General features: G+C 36.8%; 3 protein-coding genes across 10 annotated transcripts; 1 reads left to right on the top strand and 2 right to left on the bottom strand.

The window, feature by feature from the left end:
• Window positions 1–17: 17 nt before the first annotated feature.
• LOC135679323 (transcription factor GAMYB-like) lies at window positions 18–16463 on the bottom strand. 6 transcript variants are annotated; one of them, XM_065192942.1, is made up of 4 exons: window positions 16328–16463; window positions 14714–16162; window positions 853–1828; window positions 18–754 (listed from the first exon to the last, which is right to left on the bottom strand). In XM_065192942.1, the coding sequence occupies exons 2-4, from the start codon at window positions 15077–15079 to the stop codon at window positions 429–431; spliced, it is 1668 nt and encodes a 555-aa protein (XP_065049014.1). In that variant the 5' UTR covers window positions 15080–16162; window positions 16328–16463; the 3' UTR covers window positions 18–428. The 6 variants fall into 6 exon arrangements, with proteins under 6 accessions (XP_065049014.1, XP_065049016.1, XP_065049013.1 ...); XM_065192944.1 differs by having other exon boundaries at window positions 853–1486; window positions 1562–1828; window positions 14714–16457; XM_065192941.1 differs by having other exon boundaries at window positions 14714–15089; window positions 16050–16457.
• Window positions 16464–17121: 658 nt separating this feature from the next.
• LOC135679322 (probable protein S-acyltransferase 4) lies at window positions 17122–21936 on the top strand. The gene is made up of 6 exons (XM_065192938.1): window positions 17122–17465; window positions 18103–18306; window positions 18382–18696; window positions 19222–19455; window positions 19710–20220; window positions 21671–21936. Exons 1-5 carry the CDS (start codon window positions 17403–17405, stop codon window positions 20217–20219), a joined length of 1326 nt encoding a protein of 441 aa, XP_065049010.1. The 5' UTR covers window positions 17122–17402; the 3' UTR covers window position 20220; window positions 21671–21936.
• A 247-nt stretch (window positions 21937–22183) lies between these two features.
• Window positions 22184–25254, bottom strand: LOC103992470 (uncharacterized). Of its 3 annotated transcripts, XM_018828834.2 has the most exons (4): window positions 24930–25254; window positions 24112–24216; window positions 23272–23502; window positions 22184–22907 (listed from the first exon to the last, which is right to left on the bottom strand). In XM_018828834.2, exons 3-4 carry the CDS (start codon window positions 23488–23490, stop codon window positions 22794–22796), a joined length of 333 nt encoding a protein of 110 aa, XP_018684379.2. In that variant the 5' UTR covers window positions 23491–23502; window positions 24112–24216; window positions 24930–25254; the 3' UTR covers window positions 22184–22793. The 3 variants fall into 3 exon arrangements, with proteins under 3 accessions (XP_018684379.2, XP_065049011.1, XP_009410450.2); XM_065192939.1 differs by lacking the exon at window positions 24112–24216 and having other exon boundaries at window positions 23272–23513; XM_009412175.3 differs by lacking the exon at window positions 24112–24216.
• Window positions 25255–25594: the final 340 nt, after the last annotated feature.

Here is a 25594-nt window from a genome sequence, read left to right as displayed (position 1 = left end):
TAATGGCTAGAACAGAACTTAATAATTGTTTGGAAATGGTCAGTGTATATCTCCACCAATTTGGCCATGTCTAAGAAAACAAGACAATATGATATGAAAAAGAAAGAATTATAGTATAAGAAAAGGCATGACTTTAGAGACAAGAATTCTAAGTTAAACATGTGACATTGAAGTCGAATGGCCTATCGGTCCTCGAGAGAAATGTCTCGGATTATCCATACTGAACACTAGTATGCTTATTATACGATAACAAAAGACGATTAGCGGGCAACAGTTCACCATACTAAAATCCCTAACTTGTTATGGATCAGTTCCAGAAAGCACAACATACCATGATTAATCTGAAAGAAGCATTAACAGTCATAAAAATCAAGCTGAGGTCCTCCTTGAACATTTCTCAAGAAAGTTTGCCATCTGTACGATTGAGGTTAAGGAAGCTCAGGCATTTGAGATACATCGGGGATCTTACCCCGTGAATGAGATTCAAGCTTGGTTCCTCGAACAAGATCAGATGATGTTCCAGCGGGCACTATCTTGTGCTCTTTGCAAAAATCATGACCCAGGAGTGTTGTTGTTACTGCATCACTCAAGACAGAATGATCTTTTGCAACTTGAGAACCTTCTTCAAGCCAATCAGATCCCAGTAAAGCATCAGGCCTGTAGAAATCCGGATGAGACGACATGTTTTTCTCCTCCATATTGGGGGTTGAAAGATGTTCAGCAACAGCAAAAGTATTTTGTGAGCCTGAAAAAACTATCAATGGCAATCTCATGATCCTTTCATGAAGAGCAGAAAATTATACCAAAAAAATAAGGACAAGAAAGACAAAAGAATGACAATTTAAAACAGACCAGGAATATCCTTGAATGGTGGAAATCCATGAGATAAACTGCCACAAACAGGAGGTGTGCATTCCTTTAAAACAGAAGCAGCAGAATGACCCAAGGGATAAGTTGGGCCATTGTAGTCTTCCCACTCGGTCTCAGAAATATTAAGGTCTGAACATTCCACCATCTCATTGTGTTTGATAACAGAACTTGAACACTTCAGTGATGAATATCTCTTTGAGCCGCTTAGTACCTGTGCCTCATGAAGCAATGCATCCAGTAAACCGCTGCTCCGTGGTGAAATAGCTTCAGGTTGCAATGAGACAGTTGTTGGAGAAGATTCAACATATGTATTAACCACCTCAAGAGTTGGTGTGGAATGGCACACGGTCCAGCTACTATCGTCAGTTTCTGTACATTGGAGTGAAGGGAGCTCCAACTTCACAGCTCCAGAAAGGGGCCTTGAAGCAGAGAATTTGTCAATTGGAAAGGCATGGCGGCCAGGAATTTCACCTCCAAAAGTTGCCAGGTCCTTGAAGTTGGGATCAGGATCATAGGGATAATGTAAGCGAAAAGTCAGCTGTCCAGGAGGCTCCATTAGAAATTGAGATGCTGAGGGAGGCCCACTGTAGAAGGTAGCATCACAGCCAGCATCTACCTGTTTGACATGATTCACATTATCCATGTACCCATAATCTGGGGATTCATATTCATGACATATCATGCTACTCACAGAGAGAACTGGAAATGAGGAAGCATAAGACAAATCCGCATGACCATTGTTCAAGTTCTCAAATCCAGTACCAGGAATATCAAAACTGTTCCCCTGCAAGATCCCACTGTGTTGTTGGGCAACACAGCTGACAATCTGAGTTTGCTGATTTTCATCTGAAGCCTGAAGGCAAATATTATGAGGGTAAAGAGGTAAACCGGCACGCTGGTGTCGCTTTATTCGTGTATTCCAATAGTTCTTTATCTCATTATCAGTGCGACCAGGTAACTGCAGAAAATGTTGAAACATGTTGCAGAATCACAAAATGTCCAAACAAGTTATAACATGCATGAAATCAAGATAAACCAACAAAAAAGACAAAAAGAACATGCAAGAAAAAAATTACCATGAACAATAAACCCTTAATATCCACAAGCAGAAAAAGGCAACTATAACTGTTTATCAAGTCCCATTGGAGGGAAACTGATCATACAGTTAAGAAACCTAGCTCAATCTTCAAACCTCATCAAAGACTTGTAGCCATAACTTCAAGCTGAACCAATAAACAAATCTCATATGACTTTAAATTGGTTTGGTAATGCATGAAGAAAAAAGAAGCAATTAAAGAATCTGATGAGCAGCCTCTATAACATAATATAAAGCATTAATTCCTTCTTTTACATATTGTAGCAATTGTAAAATATTTTTGTCTCTTGTTATTCAGTCTAATTGATTGATGAATGCATCTTCTTTCTGATTTCTTAATACACACTCGAAATCAAGGATTAGTGTACCACCCGAAATGGTATGGTTTGGGCAGTATGTATCGGTTCGAGCATGGACCGATATACGGACCACCCTATTTCGAGTGGTCCAGATTAAAATAATAAAAAAAATCAAAAGTGGTGGGCCCTATTTAACGTTAAAAAAAAAAATCAAAGTTTGCTGTACCAATGCGTACCACCCATTATGGGAAGTACATACTGGTTCGACAGGATACCGATACGCGGATGACTCTCTACCAAGTGGTATCGATTACTTCATCTCATATCGGGCGATACAGATCAATACAGGGTAGTAACAGTTGAAATCCAACCGTTACCAACCTATACTAATCGGTAATAGTTGGATTTTGACCGTTACCGATTAAGGGTTGAGATTGCCCTACTTCAAACTGTCAATTTGAACGTGAGGATTGGAAAATGATTTTTAAACCTTTTCTTCTGCCCTCTTTCAACTCATTTCACTCTCTCAATCTCTTAAACTCTCTCAAGCTCTTTTTCACTCACATCTCTCTTATTTTTATATTTTCACTCTTTTAAACTCAACAAAACTACGATTTGTTGATTTGATCAAATTTAGAAGGCTAATTTGGGTAGATTCTCCGTAGATAAGATTCTCATCATAGGGCTGAAGTTGCAGCTCATGTTGCATTGCCATTAGTTCCTTTCTGCAAAATTAAACTTGGGTGATAATATTGCCAAAGGTGTTTGTATTCCACACCTTAAGTGCTGCTTTACAGGCTTTAAGCTTTTGAGATAAGATGTAAGGGGGGGAACCATGCACATTTACATTCCAAGCTCAACTGATAACATCAAGGAATTGAGGATGAGTACTCCATATGTTAAAGAATCTAAAAGGTTTCTTGTCTCTAGGTGTTGCTTTATTTGCGTGTTTATACATTAAAGAATGATCAGAAAATAATGGAGCATCATACTCAATAAGTGAATCAGCGTAAACTGTTAATCATTCTTGATTAATCTGACACCTATCGAGTCGAGCCATTATTTTTTTGTTAGCAGCACCTTGATTACTCCAGGAGAGCCAATTACCCACAGATTTCATATCGATCAATGCAGCAGTATCTATGTAATCATTAAAACTTTGAAGCTAGCTTTCTAAAAGCTATCTACCCCCCACCTTTTCATTTGTATACCGAACAATATTAAAGTCACCAAGAACAATCCAAGGTACATTAAGACAGCCATTTGCAATGTTAGTCAGATCGGTCCATAGAGTATTTCTTTCTTGCATATTGTTTGAAGCATATATACCAATGAAATTGAATTGAGAGCCATTCTTTTTGTCCTACACCTTAAGATGAATGAATTGATCAGTAGCAGAAATAAACCAGGTATTAATAGAGTTATGATGCCATAAGATCTATATTCTACCAAAAGTTTCTTGAGAGTCATTGGTAAACAGTTCTGCGTCCGGCCATATTATGTTCTTTTGGGCTTGAACGCACGATTGTTTAATTTTCGTTTCCACAAGAATAACATTATCACATGCAGCAGACTTGACTATTCTATTGAGCTCCCGACATTTTTCAGGCTTATTAAGTCCACGAACATTATAGCAGGTTATCTTCATCAGAAATAAAACAAATGGAAAAGGCAGTAAGGTATTCATCCTCTAACTTTGGATCGACAGTACCATCCTTTTTCTTATCCTTAGATTTTGCATTTTCCTCTCGCACACTAGTACAGGGCGGCATATGCAGTGTCGCCGATTGGTCGGCACACCAGCTTAGACCGGTAAGTTAAACCTTGCTTGAAATACCTAAAAATATAATGTCTTAAAGCAAGTCAAGAACTGCATGCATTACCAAAGTTCACGAAAAAGTTAAACATGCATCAAGAATTTCTAGCCAACCATAATAGATATTGGCTGGTATGATATGGAGGTAAAATCTCCATCTAAACTTAATATGAGAGGCATGACAAGTAGGCAATTGATGATACGACACTTCCACCTGGCCAACATGTCGCTTCCTCCTAGGCATCATGCCACTTCCACATGATCGACACCTTGCTTCCACCTGGGCAACAAGTCACTTCCACTTGATCCACACCTTGCTTTCACTTGATTGACACGTCATATAGGGTCGGTTCTTACAAGTTTGGAAACGTGGCACCGATGAGAATGTTGACTCGGTCCTTAGACGTCGACTACTTAGCATTGGCAAAAAAAAGCTGACTTGACAAAATTGTTACTCAATAACCCTAGGTTTGGTACATGATCCCACAACCAATTGATGGCCGAATCATGCACGTAACCATTCCTCACATTTACTATAGCCTCAATCCAATGATCGCTCATCACATTATAAAATAACAGAGGTGCATCCCTGGGTGCATTCTCTAAATTCAGCATTTAGTTGAATCCGTTGAACCCTCACTAACTTAAACATCAGAGAGTCTTACTAGGTTACCTCTGACATTGCTGAACTCTCAAGCCAAATCTCCTACCATCCCCACACCTTAGCCTGAGACAAGTTCAAAAATGAATTCAGAAGTGGACCTTGGTTGGCTCTAGACCATTCATGTGTCAAACCACTGGAATTTGACTTAACAAAGCTTAATAGTGTTCCTTTCTATATTCAAGGCAAAAGTAGTAAGAAAGCAAGCTTAATTGAGTAGGGTTATGGAATTTGGGGGAAAAGAGAAGAAATAAAGAGAAAGGAGCGGAGAAGGAAAAAAACTATAGAATGAGATAGATCCAATAGGTCGAATTAGTGATCTTTATCATAGGTTGAGACATGAAAAGCTGGGACAAGAACTTAAAATCCTGAGATTCAGTTGACAACATAGCTTGAACTAAATTCAGGTTGCAATGTACACCCTTGAATAGTATATTATTTGTTTCCTTTCAAAGGTACCAGCTAAAGAGGACAAAGAAATCTCCAAATATCTCATTTAGAGAGAAGTCTCATCCACCAAATTCCCAAAAGAAGCTGATCTAAAAAGAGAACGCAAGAAAGTAGATCCAACATGAGGCTCCTGATACTATATAGACTCGCTCATTAGCTCAACTCATTCCTTTTCTTTTAGCTACAAATTTAAAATCTCTGATACTATCCAAATTCAGAAAAATCAAGCAATATATACATCAATATCTCCTTATCCCCTAAAAACTTGATACCCGAATCCTAGTGACACGAAAATCTTTGCCACTTACGGGTGGAACTCCTTTAACCTTTTAAAGGCAATGAATACTTATGGCCCAATGAATTCAATTTTTGTATGTTCTTTACATTGCATAAATATAATCAGGTGGTTGGTGCCACTTTTTTCCTGAAAACAATCAACCGATGATCAATAGTAAAGATTAACACTAAGATGTCAACCAAGTTAGATCTATCATTTATTGTCGAAAGATCTAGCCACAAGTTATTGATCAGGGTCCATCATCTTATCCAGCTACCTTTTTCATAAGCCTTCATTGCAACCCTTTTAAATCCTAGTATCCTCGATAGGACAAGTGTTGAATAACAAAGAACATAGTAGGCCCATGATAAATTTCTGAAAAGCGCAAGCTGCAATATTGATTAACTATACACAGATAACCAAAATTAACTTAGCTACAATTAACATAACTACAATATTTCTGAAAAGGCTAACCATGTTATTATCTTTGTTTTTTAACCCTTTATAAGTATATGACAACTAGATGTACATTTGATGCAGGATCAAGCATATGTCAATCAATGATTTAAAAAGCGCTAGGTGCCAAGGTCCAAAAACGCCCGAGGCGCTAGGCGCTCGCCCGAGCGAAGCGAGGCACTAAAATATAAAAATATATAATATAATTAATAAATATAATTATTTAAAATTTTAAATAAAAATATGCTATTAAATTAAGAAAATCTAAGATATAAAATTAACAGTATTAAGAAACCTAGCAATAATTTCAAATAAATAAAAATTAATAGTATTAAAATCAAAATAATATATTATTAATCTATTAACAGTATTAAAAATTAATTATTTTAAATAAACTAAATAATATTAACAGTATACAATATACGTATACTGTTAAAAGGAAGTGTAAAGGGGTGCTGAGCTTGCTGACTGAGAAAAGAGGAAGCGGGCGAGCGATGGCAGTGGCGAGCGGCGACAACGGTAGCGGCGAGCAGCGGCAGCGGTAACAGGAGCGGCAAGCAGTGGGAGGCGCGAGGGGCGACAGTGATGAGCAACGACAGCGGGAGCAGGAGCGAGAGTGGGAGCAGGAGCGACGAGCAACGGGAGGCGCGAGCGACGACAGCGACAGAGTTTACGAGCAGTGGGATCAGGATCGGGAGCGGCAACGACGAGGGTTAGGGTTGGGTTGTCACTTATATCGGGTTTAGTTGGTTCGATTGAACCAACTAGCCATCGGAGACCGAACCAGGACCGAACAAGACCTAAAATCCTGATTCGGTCTCCTTGGTTAACCTAGGCGCTCGCCCGAAGTGCCCAACGCCTGGGCTCGGGCGAGCGCCCAGGCGGCGCCTGATTGAAGCACGCCGCCTGGGAGATTAGCGAGGCGCTCGGGCCTTTTTAAATCGCTGATGCCAATGCATATTATATTTTATAACATAAGCCAAAAGTTAATAAATCTAGATTCTTTCATCTTATATGGATCCTCAATGTTTTCCGATATACACTGAAAAGAAACTGTAGAATGAGAAAGATCCAAGAGGTCGAATGAGTAATCTTTATCATAGGTTAAGAAATGAAAAGCTGGGACAAGAACTTAAATCCTGAGATCCAGTTGACAGCATTGTTTGAACTAAATTTAGGTAGCAATATACACCCTTGAATAGTATCTTATTTGTTTCCTTTCAAACATATCATCTAAAGAGGACCAAGATGTCATAAAATATCTCATTTAGAGAGGAGACATCTTTTCCACCAAATTCCCAACATAAGCTTATCTAAAGAGAGGTCGCAAGAAAATAGATCTAAGATGAGGCTCTTGATACTATATAGACTTACTCATGAGCTCAACTCATTCTTTTTCTTTTAGCCAACAATTAAAAATCCCTAATACTACCTAAATTCAGAAAAATCAAGCAATATACACGTTAATATCTCCTTATCCCTTAAAAACTTGATACCCAAAAATCTTAGTGACACGAAAATCTTTGCCACTTACGGGTGGAATTCCTTTAGCCTTTTAAAGGCAATGACTACTTATGGCCTAATGAATTTAATTTTTTAATATTCTTTACATTGCATAAATAGAATCAAGTGGCTGGTGCCACCTTTTTGCTTGGAAACAATCAACTGATGATCAATGGTAGGGGTTAACACTAAGATGCCCATATCAACATATAGACGTCAACCAAATTAGATTTATCATTTATTGCCGAAAGAACAAGCTACAAGTTATTGATAATGATCCATCATCTTATCCAACCACCTTTTTCACAAGCCTTCATTGCAACCCTTTTAAACCCTAGTATCCTCGATAGGACAATGGTTGAATAACAAAGAACATAGTAGGCCCATGATGAATTCTAGAAAAGCGCAAGCTGCAATATTGCTTAACTATACATAGATAACCAAAATTAATTTAGCTACAATTAATATAGCTACAATATTTATGGAAAGGCTAACTATGTTGTTATCTCTATTTTTTAGCCCTTTATAAGTACATGACAATTAGATATACATTTGATGCATGATCAATCATATACCAATGCATATTATAATTAATAACATAAGTCAAAAGTTAATCAATCTAAATTCTTTCATCGTATATAGATCCTCGATGTTTCCTGATATACGTTAGAAAAAAACTATAGAATGAGAAAGATCCAAGAGGTCGAATGAGTGATCTTTATCATATGATTAGACATGAAAAACTGGGACAGGAACTGAAAACCTTAAGATCCAATTGACAGCATAGTTTGAACTAAATTCAGGTTGCAATATACACCCTTAATAGTTTATTATGTGTTTCCTTTCAAATGTACCAACAAAAGAGGACCAAGATGTCTCCAAATCTCTCATTTATAGAGGAGACATCTCTTCCATCAAATTCCCAAAAGAAGCTGATCTAAAAAGAGGTCATAAGAATGTAGATCCAAGATGAGGCTCCTGATAATATATAGACTTACTCATGAGCTCTGCTCATTCCTTTTCTTTTAGCTAAAAATTTAAAATACTTGATACTACCCAAATTTAGAAAAAACAAGTAATATACACGTCAATATCTCCTTATCTCTTAAAAACTTGATACCCATGAATCCTGATGACACAAAAATCTTTGCCACCTATGGGTGGAACTCTTTTAACCTTTTAAAGGCAATGACTAGTTATGGCCCAATAATTCAATATTTGTATATTTTTTTAATTGCATAAATAGAATCAAGTGGCTGGTGCCACCTTATTTCCTAGAAACAATCAACTGATGATCAATAGTAGGGGTTAACACTAAGATGCCCCATATCAACATATAGATGTCAACCAAGTTAGATCTATCATTTATTGCCGAAAGAACTAGCCACAAGTTATTGATCAGGGTCTTTCATTTTATCCGACCATCTTTTTCACAAGCCTTCATTGCAATCATTTTAAACCCTAGTATCCTCGATAGGATAAGGATTGAATCAAGGTTTGCCGTACCGGACTGTACCGCCCGGTACGGGCGGTACGTACCGGTCCGACAGGCCAGCGGTACGCGGACCGCCCCGTACCGTACCGAGTACTGTAGCGGTGTACAGTGCTCGGTACATGTGAGTGTACCGCTCGGTACACCCAGGTGTACCGAGCAGTATACCGTACCGTACCGGTACCGAGCCTGAGTCGAAACGCCGGTACGGTACGGTACGACGAACCTTGGATTGAATAACAAAGAACATGGTAGGCCCATGATGAATTCCTTAAAAGCGCAAACTGCAATATTGCTTAACTACACACAGATAACCAAAATTAACTTAGCTACAATTAACATAGCTGTAATATTTCTGAAAATGTTAATCATGTTATTTTTTAGCCCTTTATAAGTACATGACAACTAGATGTACATTTGATATAGGATCAAGTATATGTCAATGCATATTATAATTTATAACATAAGCCAAAAGTTAATAAATCTAAATTCTTTCATCCTATATAAATCCTCAATGTTTCCTAATATATACTGGAACAAAACTGTAGAATGAGAAAAATCCAAGAGGTCGAATGAGTGATCTTTATAATAGGTTGAGACATGAAAAGTTGGGACAGGAACTTAAAACCTTAAGATCCAATTAACAGCATAGTTTGAACTAAATTCAGGTTGCAATATACACCCTTAATAGTTTATTGTGTGTTTCCCTTCAAATATACCAACAAAAGAGGACCAAGATGTCTCCAAATCTCTCATTTAGAGAGGAGACATCTCTTCCACCAAATACCAAAAAGAAGCTGATCTAAAAAGAGGTTGCAAGAAAATAGATCCAAGATGAGGCTCCTGATACTATATAGACTTGCTCATAAGCTCAGCTCATTCCTTTTCTTTTTGTTAAAAATTTAAAATCCCTTATACTATCTAAATTCAGAAAAATCAAGCAATATACACAACAATATCTCCTTATCCCTTAAAAACTTGATACCTATGAATCCTAGTGACACAAAAATCTTTACCACTAATCATGTTATTATCTTTGTTTTTTAGCCCTTTATACGTACATGACAACTAGATGTACATTTGATGCAGGATCAAGCATATGCCAATGCATACTATAATTTATAACATAAGCCAAAAGTTAATAAATCTAGATTCTTTCATCCTATATAGATCCTCAATGTTTCCTGATATACACTTGAAAAAAATTGTAGAATAAGAAAAATTAGGTTGAATGAGTGATCTTTATCAGAGGTTGATACATGAAAACCTGAGATAGAAACTTAAAATACTGAGATCTAGTTGACAGCATAATTTGAACTAAATTCAAGTTGCAATATACACTCTTATCCCTTAAATACTTGACACCCATGAATCCTAGTAACATGAAAATCTTTGCCACTTAAGGGTGGAACTCCTTTAACCTTTTAAACGCAATGACGACTTATGGCCCAATGAATTCAATTTTTATATATTCTTTACATTACATAAATAGAATCAGATGGTTGGTGTTACCTTTTTTCTTGGAAACAACCAACTAATGATAAAAAGAAGGGGTTAACACTAAGATGTCCCATATCAACATATATTTGTCAACCAAGTTAGATTCATCATTTGTTGCCAAAAGAACTAGCCACAAGTTATTGATCAAGGTCCATCATCTTATCCAACCACCTTTTTCACAAGCCTTCATTACAACTCTTTTAAACCCTAGTATCCTCAATAGGACAAGGGTTGAGTAACAAAGAACATAGTAGGCCCATGATGAATTCCAAAAAAGCGCAAGCTGCAATATTGCTTAACTATACATAGATAACCAAAATTAACTTAGCTACAATATTTTTGAAAAGTCTAACCATGTTATTATCTTTGGTTTTTAGCTCTTTATAAGTACATGACAACTAGATGTACATTTGATGCAGGATCAAATATATGCCAATGCATATTATAATTTATAACATAAGCCAACTGTTAATAAATCTATATTCTTTCATCCTATATAGATCCTCAATGTTTTCCGATATACATTGGAAAAAAACTGCAGAATGAGAAAGATCCAAGAGGTCGAATGAGTGATCTTTATCATAGGTTGAGACTTAAAAAGCTGGGACAGGAACTTAGGAACTTAAATCCTGAGATCCACTTGACAACATTGTTTGAACTAAATTTGGGTTACAATAGACACCCTTAAACAATATATTGTTTGTTTCCTTTCAAACATCCTAGCTAAAGAGGACCAAGATGTCCCCAAATCTCTCATTTAGAGGAGACGTCTCTTCCACCAAATTCCCAAAAGAAGCTTATCTAAAAAGATGTCGCAAGAAAATAGATCCAAGATGAGGCTCCTAATACTATATAGACTTACTCATGAGCTCAACCAATTCCTTTTCTTTTAGCTAAAAATTTAAAATCCCTGATACTACCTAAATTCAAAAAAATCAAGCAATACACATGATAATATCTCCTTATCCCTTAAAAACTTGATACCCAAGAATCCTAGTGACACGAAAATCTTTGCCACGTACGAGTGGAATTCCTTTAGCCTTTTAAAGGCAATGACTACTTATGGCCCAATGAATTTAATTTTTTAATATTTTTTACATTACATAAATAGAATCAGGTGGCTGGTGCCATCTTTTTTCCTGGAAACAATCAACTGATGATTAATAGTAGGGGTTAACACTAAGATGTCCCGTCCCATATCAATATATAGAGGTCAACCAAGTTAGATCTATCATTTATTGCCGAAAGGACTAGCCACGAGTTATTGATCATGGTCTATCATCTTATCCAATCACCTATTTCACAAGCCTTTATTGCAACCCTTTTACACCCTAGTATCCTCAATAAGACAAGGGTTAAATAACAAAGAACATAGTAGGCCCATGATGAATTCTAGAAAAGCGCAAGCCATAATATTGCTTAACTATACACAAATAACAAAAATTAACTTAGCTACAATTAACATAGCTATAATATTTCTGAAAAGGCTAACCATGTTATGATCTATGTTTTTTAGTCCTTTATAAGCACATGATAACTAGATGTACATTTGATGCAGGACAAGCATATGGTAAAGCATATTTAATTTATAACATAAGCTAAAAGTTAATAAATCTATATTCTTTCATCCTATATAGATCCTCAATGTTTCCCGATATACACCGAAAAAAAACTATAGAATGAAAAATATCCAAGAGGCCAAATGAGTGATCTTTATCAAAGGGTGAGACATGAAAAGCTAGGACAGGAACTTAAAATCCTGAGATCTAGTTGACAGCATAGTTTGAACTAAATTCAGGTTACAATATATACCTTTGAATAGCATATTGTTTGTTTCCTTTCAAAGGTACCAGATAAAGAGAACCAAGATGTCTCCAAATCTCTCATTTAGAGAGGAGACCTCTCTTTCACCAAATTCCCAAAAGAAGCTGATCTAAAAAGAGATCGCAAAAAAATAGATCCAAGATAAGACTCCTGATACTATATAGACTTGCTCATGAGCTTAGCTCATTCCTTTCTTTTAGCTAAAAACTTAAAATCCCTGATACAACCGAAATTCAAAAAAATCAAGCAATATACACGTGAATATCTCCTTATCCCCTAAAAACTTGATACCCAAGAATCCTAGTGACACGAAAATCTTTGTTACTTACGGATGGAATTCCTTTAGACTTTTAAAGGCAATGACTACTTATGGCCCAAAGAATTTAATTTTTTAATATTCTTTAAATTGCATAAATAGAATCAGGTGGCTGGTGCCACCTTTTTTCCTGGAAACAATAAACTGATGATCAATAGTAGGGGTTAACACTAAGATGTCCCATATCAATATATAGATGTCAACCAAGTTAGATCTATCATTTATTGCTGAAAGAACTAGTCACAAGTTATTGATCATGGTCCATCATCTTATCCAACCACCTTTTTCACTAGCCTTCATTACAACCCTTTTAAACCCTAGTATCCTCGATAGGACAAGTGTTGAATAACAAAGAACAAAGTAGACCCATGATGAATTCCTGAAAAGAACAAGCTGCAATATTGCTTAACTATACATAGATAACCAAAATTAACTTAGCTACAATTAACATAGCTACAATATTTTTGAAAAGGCTAACCATGTTATTATCTCTGTTATTTAGCCCTTTATAAGTACATGACAACTAGATATACATTTGATGCAGGATCAATCATATGTTAATGCATATTATAATTTATAACATAAGCCAAAAGTTAATAAATCTAGATTTTTTCATCCTGTATAGATCCTCAATGTTTCCCGATATACACTGGAAAAAAATTGTAGAATGAGAAAGATCCAAGAGGTCAAATGAGTAATCTTTATCATAGGTTGAGACATGAAAAACTGTGATAAGAACTTAAAATCCTAAAATCCAATTAACAGCATAGTTTGAACTAAATTCAAGTTGCAATATAGACCCTTGAATAGTATATTGTTTGTTTCCTTTCAAAGGTACTAGATAAAGAGGACCAAGATGCCTCCAAATCTCTCATTTAGAGAGGAGACCTCTCTTTCACCAAATTCCCAAAGGAAGCTGATCTAAAACAAGGTCGCAAGAAAGTAAATCCAAGATAAGACTCCTGATACTATATAGACTTGCTCATGAGCTCAGCTCATTCATTTTCTTTTAGCTAAAAATTTTAAATCCTTAACACTACCCAAATTCAAGGAAAATCAAGCAATATATACGTCAATATCTCCTTATCCCTTAAAAACTTGATACCCATGAATTCTAGTGACACAAAAATCTTTGCTACTTATGGGTGGAACTCCTTAACCTTTTAAAAGCAATGACTACTTACAGCCTAATGAATTCAATTTTTGTATATTCTTACATTGCATAAATAGAATCAAGTGGTTAGTGATACCTTTTTTCCTAGAAACAATAAACTGATGATCAATAGTAGGGGTTAACACTAAAATGTCCCATATCAACATATAGATGTCAACCCAGTTAGATCTATCATGTATTGCCGAAAGAACTAGCCACAAGTTATTGATCAAGGTCCATCATCTTATCCAACCACCTTTTTCATAAGCCTTCATTACAATCCTTTTAAACTCTAGTATCCTCGATAGGACAAGGGTTGAATAACAAAGAACATAGTAGGCCCATGATGAATTCCTGAAAAGCGCATGCTGTAATATTGCTTAACTATACATAGATAACCAAAATTAATTTAGCTATAATTAACATAGTTGTAATATTTCTGAAAAGGCTAACCATATTATTATATCTATTTTTTAGCCCTTTATAAGTACATGACAACTAGATGTATATTTGATGCAGGATCAAGCATATGTCAATGCAGATTATAATTTATAACATAAGCCAAAAATTAATAAATCTATATTCTTTCATCCTATATATATCCTTAATGTATCCTGATATACACTGGATGTGACATTAAACATATAGCAGATGTTAGATCTCTATTAAAACCCCAAAAAAGTGTTCATAAGATAGTGATGTAATTTTCTAATCCAAACCTTTTTCCATAATTAAAAAAGTCCGATGCATACTTAAACATAGTAAATAAAACATTTGGCAACTATAATAAGATGCTATATCAAACATTTTATATTACTATGACTCATGGTGCCCTAGTAAAAAAAGTTTAAAAAGGAGAAGGAACTTAATATTTCTATGGGATTAGCTAATAAGCCTTCCCCGACTAAAGCAATAAGTCAAACGAGAAGAGGAAAGAGAAAAACAATATACAAAATCACATTACCAATCATATTAAATGATATGAAGAAAGCTCACTTACAAATGTGGCTATCTTAGCCCATTTGTTGCCTATTTTAGCATGAAGTTGAACGATCATTTCCTCCTCTTCCATCGAAAAGGCACCTTTCTTTAGATTTGGTTTGAGATGATTAGCCCACCGCAGCCGACAACTTTTACCACATCGAAACAATCCTGAGTTCTTCTGAACAGCATTCCAGTTTCCCTCCCCATGCTTTTTAACATATTCGACCAAAATCGCATCCTCTGCAGACGTCCAAGGTCCCTTCTTCAATACCTGACCATCTTTACCTATTGATTTTTCTCTGCTACCTTCATCAATTGAATGCGAAAATATATTGTCCTCTGCAATCGGTTCCTTTTCACTCTTAGTTTGCAAAAGATTCATTTTCAAGAACCTGGATCCAGCACAGCCCTTAGTATCCAATAATATAAAATGAATAACTTAATTGAAGTGTCTGATGATAAATCATTGATATTGATGATTCCCAAAAGTGAGAATCTGGTGAAAACCACAAAAGAATTAACCTAATTTATATAATACTGAACATATAATACTAAGCTATAGTTTACTTGGTATTTCTTCAGTCAAAACTCGACATAAATCTAATAGATCCAAGAATTGAAATGAAAGACTAACCTGAGAGTTTCACAACTAGTCTCTACTACACGAAACTGTTTCAACCTAGAAAATTGAAACTCCATGAAGAAATCAAGAGGATGCAGACAGTTAAACTAAACGATAACTCAAAATTTGAAAGCGACAATGAACAGAAATGAAGGAGACCTACGTAATAATTGTATTGAAACTAAAAAAATTACTTTCAGATTATTCCATAACAGCTAATAAGATAACAGTTGCAAGAAACACAGAAACATCAACAAGCCACTCGAAACTGAGCAGCTTAGATACTGTAAGCACTAAGCACTCAAAGGTCCCTACTTTCCATCTTAAACTAGATGCTACGGATCCCCAAATGAACACTAGTCTCTACTACGAGCGACCGTTTCAACCTAGAAACTTGAAACTCCACAAAGAAATCAAGAGGAGGCAGACAGTTAAACTAAATGATAACTCGAAATTTGAAAGCGACAATGAACAGAAATGAAGGAGACCTACGTAATAATTGTATTGAAACTGAGGAAACAAATGAAAACGACTTTCAGGTTATTCGATAACAGCTAATAAGATAACAGTAGCCAGAAAGACCAACAAGCCACTCGAAACTGAGCTGATTAGCTATTGTAAGCACTCAAAGATCCCCGCTTTCCATCTTAAACTATATGCTACGGATCCACAAATGCACACATCTCCAAGAAAAACAACCCGTTCCATACTACATTGCTCCAGAAATCACCAGACAAGCAGAAGGCCACTCGATCAGCGGAGAGCTCGGATCTCTTAAAACAGGATCGCAGAATCTCGATGGCTTGCCCCATCGAGCCGCTGATGTCCAATGAATTTAAACCCCTGCACACCAACGCGAAAGACGGCGATCGGAGCTCGTTGCTTTTTGAGCGGCAAAGAAAAGAAAATTCGAATCTCGCAAAAATTGCGGATAAGGAGTAAGAAGATCAGGTGGCGGCCGCAACGGGGGGATTATCATTGGCGGAAGAAAATTCGAATCTTGCATACCGAATTGACCCAGGATCCAAAGAATACGCGTGGAGATAAAGCGTCAAAGCCGGGGAGATCGATGGATCGATCGAGAGACCGAGGCCGAGAGGAGATCGGAGCATCAGCCAAGCAAGCTGGCGAGCGAGCGAGCGACCGCCTCTTTTTCCTATTTTAATTTTAATTAAATTCTCAAAATTGCAGTTTATTTTCCCTCTCAAAATTCTCTCCCTTGCGGATTCGGGCGGACCCGCTCAAATCACCCCATACTACCCGATATTGCGAAACCGATGCTTATTGGCACCCGCAAACAGCACCATGTCGACACATACCAAGGTGAAGCCGACGGTAACTCAAACGGCGTTGTCAGATGTAAGGAGAATTGGGTAGATCAACATGAGTCGCATAGGCGATTGAGCATCCACTACTGTAGCTATTGGATCCGGGTCTAACTCCAATTAGACTAATCATCCGATAATTGGATTCATCGTAAGATCCGATGTAATTCATCATTTCATAAGTTTCAATGCAAAAAATTAAAATAAAATAAACTTAATTTTTAGTCTAATTAATCATGGGAGGAACATAGATTTTCTATGTCCCAAGTTAGAGAATCTCTATTTTTATTTCTTTATTTTTATCTCTAATTATAATAACCTATAAATGAATCGTTAATTTGGTGGCTTATTTTCATATTATGTCGATATAATATGTAAACGGATCGGATCCAGAAAGAAAATCCAAAACCCGATAAGCCGACATCTCTCGTTGGAATCGTAGTCTGCTTCCCGCCACGAGCACTTTGGCTACTTGATGTTGCCGTCGGGCAGTCTGTCGTAGACGCAGAGACGACGCGTTTCCACAAAAGAGACAGCAGCTTCTCCTTTTTTAATCCCTTCCCTTGCTTTGCCTTGTTTCTTGTGTCAAGGAACAGAGACGAGTGATACGTGACGTTCTCTCGTCGTTGAATTCGAGGGAGGGACGTCGTGTGGATGGGGACAGACAAGAGGAGAAATAGGCATTCTTGTTCTTCCTATTCTCCTAAGAAAGAATGGATTTTTGTGAAGGTTCTTAACCTAAGGATCAGATCTCTGCCATGGCGACGCCGGCGCAGCAAGCGAACCCCAGGAGGCTGTACCAAGTTTGGAAGGGAAACAACGTAAAGTTCTCCCTTTTACACTTTTGGTTTCTGATCAGCTGATTGTGGTACCTTGTAGGGTTATTAGATGTTAATTTCTTCTCCTTGAAATTGTCTATAGATGTAATCATGTTGTTCTAAGGATGCCTACAATGACTGACCCCAATCGATCTAGTTCTGGGTAATAGCAATTTCTATGAGCAGCAACAACAACGAGAAGGAAAATAGTACCATCATAATCGTCTACGTACCTCAAATGATGAGTTTAGGTTGAACTTGCGGCCATCTGGGATGGTTGAGGCAATAACCCATCTTTTGATTACTATGCACCTTAGATATTTGACAGATTGCCTACAAAGGATTGCATGTGTTTCGATCAGTATTTGCAGAGCAGAAACACTAGATTTATTATGCTGTTCCAAAAATTGAGTATGTAACATGTAGAATATTAGCTTGTTAATATGATATATAGCTAGCTGAGGAGCAGGAAGAGTTAAGAAGACCAAGTAGATACAGATTCTTTTTCATGTAGCACTCACTTGTATGTGCTTGAATTATTGGTCAAATTAATTCTTGCTCTGAAAATAATGCTGTTTGTTTACGTCAATAATCTGGCACAGCAGGCTCTTGTTGACAAATCCTGCTTAATTTTCCTCAGAGGTTCTTCTGTGGCGGCAGATTGATATTTGGCCCAGATGTAGCCTCATTACTTCTATCAACACTTCTAATAGTCGGTCCAGCCATCACATTCTGTTGCCAGATCATCATAAAACTCCATGAGGATGAGAAGTCAGATGAGAACCCTGATCGTCCAATGCTTTGGCTTTCGATTCTGATGGTGGCATTTTTTGTCACCATATCTGTAAGCAATATATGAATCTTTTTTATGCTTAAATCTTGACAACAAATCAGTTCTGATCTACCATCGGCAATTCAGGATCTGGTGTTTCTCTTCATGACATCTAGCATAGACCCAGGTATCGTGCCAAGAAACACAGGGCCACCAGGAACAGATGAATCAGTTAATGTCAACACTCCATCGATGGAATGGATCCACGGAAGAACCCCACAGTTGCAATTGCCTAGAGCTAGAACGAAGGATGAAATCGTGAATGGTTTTGCTGTCAAAGTAAAATACTGTGAAACATGCATGCTGTATCGTCCACCCCGTGCTTCGCATTGCTCGGTTTGCAACAACTGCGTGCATAAATTTGATCACCATTGCCCATGGATTGGTCAGTGCATTGGACAGGTAAGCTAAGTTGGAGATAATGGACACTAGAACTGCTGTCAAAAAACCCTGATTACTCATGTTCTCTGCATTCATCTTGCTAATCGCCATGACCAGTAGTCTGCCAACTCAACTTCATGGCTTTGTTTTACTCATACATTGATTCTATGATGTCATCTTCATGCATATGGTAGACCATCATTAACAATAGACCATGTCAACTGTTTGGCTATTGTTTACTTTGCCTATAATCATCTCTGCCATCCATGAAAACAAATTGTATGACAAGGCTCAACTATAGACTGAGGTCACTGTAACAACAGTTTCTTTCACAGACTCCAAATTCTTCCATCTTACTGTTGCCTCTTGATGTTACAGCTGCATTGGGTTTTGACCTCATATCAGACATCAGATATAGTGTCTTTGCATGATTCCATTATGACCAGCATTTACCTTTTTTTCAAGACGTTTACCTTTTTTTCAAGAAATAACTAAATATAAAACATCTGGATCCTACTTTTGAGCATTTGTCACATTTTCCTGCAGCGAAACTACAGGTTCTTCTTCTTCTTTATATCAACATCAACATTTCTCTGCATATATGTCTTCACATTTTCGTGGCTGAACATTATTACCGAAATGAATCACCACCAATACACCATTTGGAAGGCAATGAAATGTGAGATTCTATCTCCTATGCTCATAGTATACACCTTCATCGCAGTGTGGTTTGTTGGTGGTCTCACTGTTTTCCACTTCTATCTAATCTGCACAAATCAGGTAAATCTTCCACTCCTGAATATTTTTTCTTGATGCAAGCAGGTTGATAAATGATTGTTTGGTAATTTTGGTGAACTAAGTTATTTAAAAGTGAAGCATTCTTGGAAATCTTTGTTAATTCCTTGTGATGCCTTGGTTTTGTCAAACTCCAAAATTTTTATAGTTATATATACAACTCTAATCAATTTTTTTCTGTTGCTATTCTTTCTACTATGTCCTAAGATACCCAAAGCTGTTTTCTATTGATACTGCAGACGACTAATGAGAACTTCCGATGGCGCTACGACAAGAAACAAAATCCCTATGACAAGGGTTTCTTGAGAAATTTCGGTGATGTATTTTTGTCAGAAATCCCACCTTCAATGCATGATTTCCGATCATGGGTGACTGAAGAAACAATACAAGTTGAATTTTATACCCCAAACATTGATGCAGATGTCATAAGCCCGACGGAGAATATTGACATAGAAATCAGCACAGAACCTGCAATAGATGATAATTTGTCTGTTCCAAGCATACAGCAGAATTTTGATTGCAGTAGCAATGATGCATTAGATCCTTCTGTTTATCCTGTCACCCAGAATCCTTCTTTTCATGCACCAACACATTCTATGGAAAGCTATGATGGTGAAAATGGAATGCCTACAGATGAAACAAAAGGTGAGGATGTTGGTGGACCTGTAAAAGATGAAAGTGTCATTAAGCATAGCTGCTCAAATATGGTCGTAACTCCTGTTGAGGATGTTGACATGCGATCCACATGAGGTGATAATTTCTTCTATATACTTTTTTATGGATCTCAATTTTGTCAGCTCAAGTTTTGGCATGAAAAATTAATTGAATACAGTTAGAAGCTCATGTCTTCAGTTGGTAACTATAAACAGTATGCTTCTTGAGTTAGATATTAGATGCTCAATCAATTTATATTTCTTATAGAAATAACTTTTAGAACCCAATGCAGCTGCCTTTGGAGAACACAAACTTATATCTAGTGTGCAATCAGATCTTACCCTGTGTAAATCCTCTCAACAAGCTTTTAGCATATGTTGGCTGAAACAGATATAGGAAGGATTTTTGTGCATTTGCAAGTTTTACTCCTTATCCTTTTTAGAGATGCATCACTTTTTATCAGTTATTTCAGGACAATATCATCACTTTTTATCACTTTTTATCAGTCTTGCATCGTAACATTTTGTAACATAATACTCTCACCAGTTACAATGTAATGCCTCCAATAAACCATGGAGAAGTGTTTCTTTGTGACATCTTACTTGTAGGTCTGTGGTCATAAACATTAATTAGGCAAACAATATTAAAAAAAAAAACTCAGCTCTAGATAACAATTGAGTGATTGTATAGCTATGCTATTTGACTTTGAAAAGCTAACAAACATGAGATGAAACTCTAAATGAAGTGGACAACTAGAAAGTATACCAAACAATTGATTCCTATTTCATGACCAGCATTGATTTGAAAAGGGCCTTTTTTGAATTGCTACTACTTCCTTGACTGCTAATAGTAAAAAGTAAAATTAATAAAGTCAAATAAGCTAGAACATCTTTACATTCTGACTCATTGATTCCATGGTTTTTAGGAAAGTAGACATAAAAGGGCACATTTAATGAGAGTTCTTGTTGTCAAATAAATTTGTGAGATGGCTTTTTTCTTCTGAAAATAAAAGCTTCACCTTTTTTTCTTGGTTGGGAAGAATGATGAGCATCAACATGCAGACCATTATTCATGATGAAAAATCATTTTTTTGCATATTTCACAACCTTATCTTGGAAATGACTGCAAACTTTTAATATAGTAGGTAGTTTCAGAGGATTGACAATAATGACTGCACCAAAACCTGAATACCTGGCATGAATAATTGAACCACAACATCTATTCATCTTATCAGACGGTTGATATGTTGCATTTGTATCATAATTCATCAGCTACTCAGGATATGCAATATAGCAGAGTATTTTTGGGAGAATTTTCTTTAAAAAAGATACTTTGTACATTGTTATTCTCATTGCCAAGAAACCTACAACATTCTCAAAACTAGTGTCAGAATTATGGAAACCCAGTTTCCTGATTGCTTCATGTGGGCTCTTGAGATCAGTAAATATATAGTTTGGTTTCTTTTACTTGCACTTGAAATTGATTTTGAATCAATCTAATTACAGATATGCTACTGTGTCACTAACGTTTGAATCTGCATTTGCAGGATTAAGATATGTGCATTCTGATTCAGTTCTGAAGATCCAACTTTCTTGTGGTGTATACTCTTGAGATCCAACTTTTTGTTCTTCTAATTGAGCAGCAGCAAAATTTAAAATATGAAACTCTAAACCAGACTGCAGTACATCCAAGTGTCAGAGAAGACACTAGAGATGCTCATCTAAATATGTGATTTGTCTATAATCATGAACTATTATGTCTGTTGGACAATATATGGTATTCAAAGATGTTATTATAGTGGACATTTACCAACTGTTTGAGAGATCTCAATACAATTATCTCTGCAACATTGGTGGGATCTCCTTCCCTCCACCTTTTCCTCGATGCATATGTCCATGCAGTATTTACCATCATGCTTGCAGACAGGATGTTTCTTCCACTTATATCAACACCCAGAAGAATCTATCAAAAGATCATAACAGCAATCAAATTCTTTTCCTTGAAATCAGTAACTCCATACGATCTAAAGATAATGAATTGGACAGCAGCACACTTGTCAGCAGGGCATCAAATGATGTATCAATATATCAAAACAAGAAGCACAAACAAGCAGTTCTGAGAATAACATACTAAGTGCACAACTCGAATGACTCCATTACAAGATCTCCAACATTTCAAAATAAAAATATGGTAATGGTTTCGTTAGACAGAGGGTTTCCGTGTAAATTTGAAGTTACAAATATCAGACGTAATTCAACAACAATAACGGTAAAAGGCAAGCTTGGTAAGAAGGAAAACCTATTTAAACTCTGCATACACCAAATGCCAATAGAATCATCATCTCAAATAGGCCAATCAAAATCTAACAGTTTCGCAAAGCTTGACTTTGAGAATGCTTCAGTTGCTAACCACTTTAATTTTCCCTCAACCAGCCTTTACTTGGTCATAAGGCCTACACTGAAGAATTTGGATACAGAAATTGGTGGGACAGAAAAAAATGCTACTGACAAAAGTCCTCCATATTTATGCTCATCCATGTCCATGGTTGACACTTTATTGGCTGAAATCGTTAATGCCAACATAGCCGAAGGGAGAGAATGTTATTTTAGATTAATCTAAAGGCAACTGAGAGATCCTCAGCATATCCAGAAACATCAAAAAACCAACAATCAAGGCTGATAAACTTCAGGTAACCGAAGACCCACACTGGCAGCAGATTTATTCAATACTTTCTTCATTTCATCTGATCGATCCACAGCTATGTTGTATGAAAAGAGCAATTCCTGAACCACCATCGTCAACAAATTAGATTTTGTTTCTCAAAAATGTGAGGAAAGAAACGCAGAACTAAGGATCTATAGGAATAAAAAACTAGCAGAACCAATACAACTTCAACAGCAGAATATGTAGAAGCAAAAGTTAACATACATGATATTACAACATCAACAAACATGTACATGCCACCATTAATGTATAAACAAATATCCACCTGCCTAGAACCTTCAAAGTACAAATTTACTAAGGAACATATCCCAATTCATCCGTCTAATTCAGGCATATGAAAGATTCATGTAAATCATATATAATGACTAGAAGGAATTAGGAAGGGACACCATTTTCAACTTAGAGGAAAAATTGAAAATTAACCTTATGATGGTGCACACTGTTCAGTAGGAAAGTGTACTCATGAGCCAGCTTGATTTTGTTCTCAACTGTAGCCTGATCAGACACAGAAGCATTTTTTCGGAACTCCTCAGTGATGTAATTTCTGAAATGCCTTTTGCTGCCATCATTACCAATATATTTCTTTACAGCTTTGAGAAGACTGCGATACACCTTTGCAGCTTGTATAGCTTCAGATCCCATATCCAAGATATCCTACGAGAGTCCTGAAGTTAGTGATCACCAAAAGAAGTAATAACATATATTTGATTATCTGCGGCGATTTCAACATTTTTTTAAACATCATATGCATGTTTTCCGAAATCACAACTTGATATATAGATAAGTAACTGGAGAAATCAAAATGGAAAAATTGAATGGAGCTTAACCAATTTGATGCTTGAGTCTATTTGTTTATTACAAGGCATCTTATATATCACTTCCTAGGTAATGTAGGCAGCAGGACTTGGCAAACTATAATTATTTATAACAACAGCATTCCAAAAAGTGTAAGAATATGTGCATCTCAATTTATGGGTGGTAGACACCTACTCAACTTAAATTCCATGACTTTCTGGGTACGTTTCAAATATAATAGAGAAGATTATCGTACAAGTTCCCAAATTCCAGGCAAATATATCAGATGTTAAAAAAGCTTAGAAACAGAAACCTTTTGTTGTTTACTTTGGGTTTTGGATGGTGTTAGGGATATGAATAGGACGAAGGAAGAGCAAAAGGTCAGATGTTTATTGTGGGATTTCTCACTTCCCCGGCATTGCAAAAAAAAATAAAGGGCAAATTGCAATAAAGAAAGCAGGCTCAGACTTAGCCAGCCTCAAATTTGCTAAGTGCACAGCACATTCCACAGACATTGCTGCCTCATCTTCTTTTTTCCTCTTCAGAGGGTGCCTTGTGATAAATCCAATGAACCTACAAGTGCATAATTGAGAGTGTTTACTAAAGTCGATAAGCTAAAAGTTTCTGTTTCTTTTCCATCTACCAGAAAGGATGGCAATATTCTATGAAGCGGAAAGTATGCAGAAGGGAAGCACTTAAAAACGGTAAAATAATTTCGAGGTAAACCTAAAAATCAGATGGTTGATTATTCCTAATCTTACAGAGAAAATTGTAGGTGCACCACAGCGAACATGTCTAAATCTTATATTTCCTTCAAAGAGAAAAATATTATTATACACTTCAAAAAATATATAATAAACTGTGTGTCGGTACGCTGGTACATAGATACCACGGAACCATTTGGGGCAGGGGGAGAAGAGGAACAAGGAAGAAGACAAAGGAAGAGGAGGAGGATGGATACTGGCGTAGGCGATGCGGGCTTGCGATTCGATTGGGCGACAGCGCAGGCGCAGAGGGCTCTTTCTATTCAGATCATCAAATGGGATTGAACACAATGAAGGCACGACCAGCGTAAGGAAGCAAAACATTTCAAGCATATATGTAGATATAAGAGGAGGGAATGCATCTAAACATTCTTTACAAGAATCTTTTCGCTCGAATCCACCACCAGCTATGAAAAGAAATTTCAACATCCCAAAATGAAAAAGAAAGTGAGAAAGAACATTTCTTTTAGCAAAAAGACCTTATTTTGTTAGATCTCCATATAAAAGTGAGAAGAAACTGACCTTTTGTTTCCAAAGATGGGTTGGTTTCCAGGAGGGCGAAAGAAAACGAGCGAGGAGGCGGTGGAACAAATAGGGAGGAAGAAAAGGAGAAGCGCGGAGGAACAATGATCGACGAGCTAGGGTTACGATCCGTATCCCTCCTACGTAAACCCCAAGAAGGAAATCGGATCACACAAGTGTTTCTCTTCTCAACCGACACAGGGCTCTCGGACGTCTCTGCGGTCGCTGGACCAAAGCGCTAGGCGGGGATGGGGGCGGCTCAAGCAGCTGCTGAGGAGCGTCGACCTAAGAGGAATGGCCGGCGAGCTATCAGAACCGAACCGAACCGGGGGGGATCGCGGGGCTCAGTCTTATGTTGGTAGGTCACTACTTAGACCCGAATCCAAAGGCAAAATTACACGTATATCCCTTCGACGTTAGTAATTGCCGTATCTGTCCCTTTAAATCTAAATTTAGCATAACTATGTGTATATACCTTCACAAATCAACGGTATACGTGGATGTCGTTATAGTTTATCTTCATCAGTTCACCATTAGCAGCAATAATATTGAAACTCTAAATGGTTAAATTTCATTAGTTGATTACAAGCGTTCATTCTGTATTTGCCCTTCCAATTTAACCTTTTGGTACAATTATTAAATTGCAGGTGTTTTATATATATATA

The sequence above is a fragment of the Musa acuminata genome, chromosome BXJ1-7 (genome assembly GCF_036884655.1).
Source record: "Musa acuminata AAA Group cultivar baxijiao chromosome BXJ1-7, Cavendish_Baxijiao_AAA, whole genome shotgun sequence".
NCBI lineage: Eukaryota > Viridiplantae > Streptophyta > Magnoliopsida > Zingiberales > Musaceae > Musa > Musa acuminata.
Note: the sequence above shows the minus strand (reverse complement) of the source record. Positions and strands in the feature narration are given on the sequence as shown.

Excerpts from the sequence above, each read along its gene's own strand:
- LOC135679323 (XM_065192942.1), bottom strand. The coding sequence starts at position 15,079 with ATGAATCTTTTGCAAACTAAGAGTGAAAAGGAACCGATTGCAGAGGAC. Across the intron at positions 1,829-14,713 it reads GGGCTAAGATAGCCACATTT|TTACCTGGTCGCACTGATAA; the intron begins GTAAGTGAGCTT and ends CATTTTCTGCAG. Across the intron at positions 755-852 it reads ACCATTCAAGGATATTCCTG|TTTTTTCAGGCTCACAAAAT; the intron begins GTCTGTTTTAAA and ends TGCCATTGATAG.
- LOC135679322 (XM_065192938.1), top strand. The coding sequence starts at position 17,403 with ATGGCGACGCCGGCGCAGCAAGCGAACCCCAGGAGGCTGTACCAAGTT. Across the intron at positions 17,466-18,102 it reads AAGTTTGGAAGGGAAACAAC|AGGTTCTTCTGTGGCGGCAG; the intron begins GTAAAGTTCTCC and ends AATTTTCCTCAG. Across the intron at positions 18,697-19,221 it reads TTGGTCAGTGCATTGGACAG|CGAAACTACAGGTTCTTCTT; the intron begins GTAAGCTAAGTT and ends ATTTTCCTGCAG.
- LOC103992470 (XM_018828834.2), bottom strand. The coding sequence starts at position 23,490 with ATGGGATCTGAAGCTATACAAGCTGCAAAGGTGTATCGCAGTCTTCTC. Across the intron at positions 22,908-23,271 it reads ACAGTGTGCACCATCATAAG|GAATTGCTCTTTTCATACAA; the intron begins GTTAATTTTCAA and ends ATGGTGGTTCAG.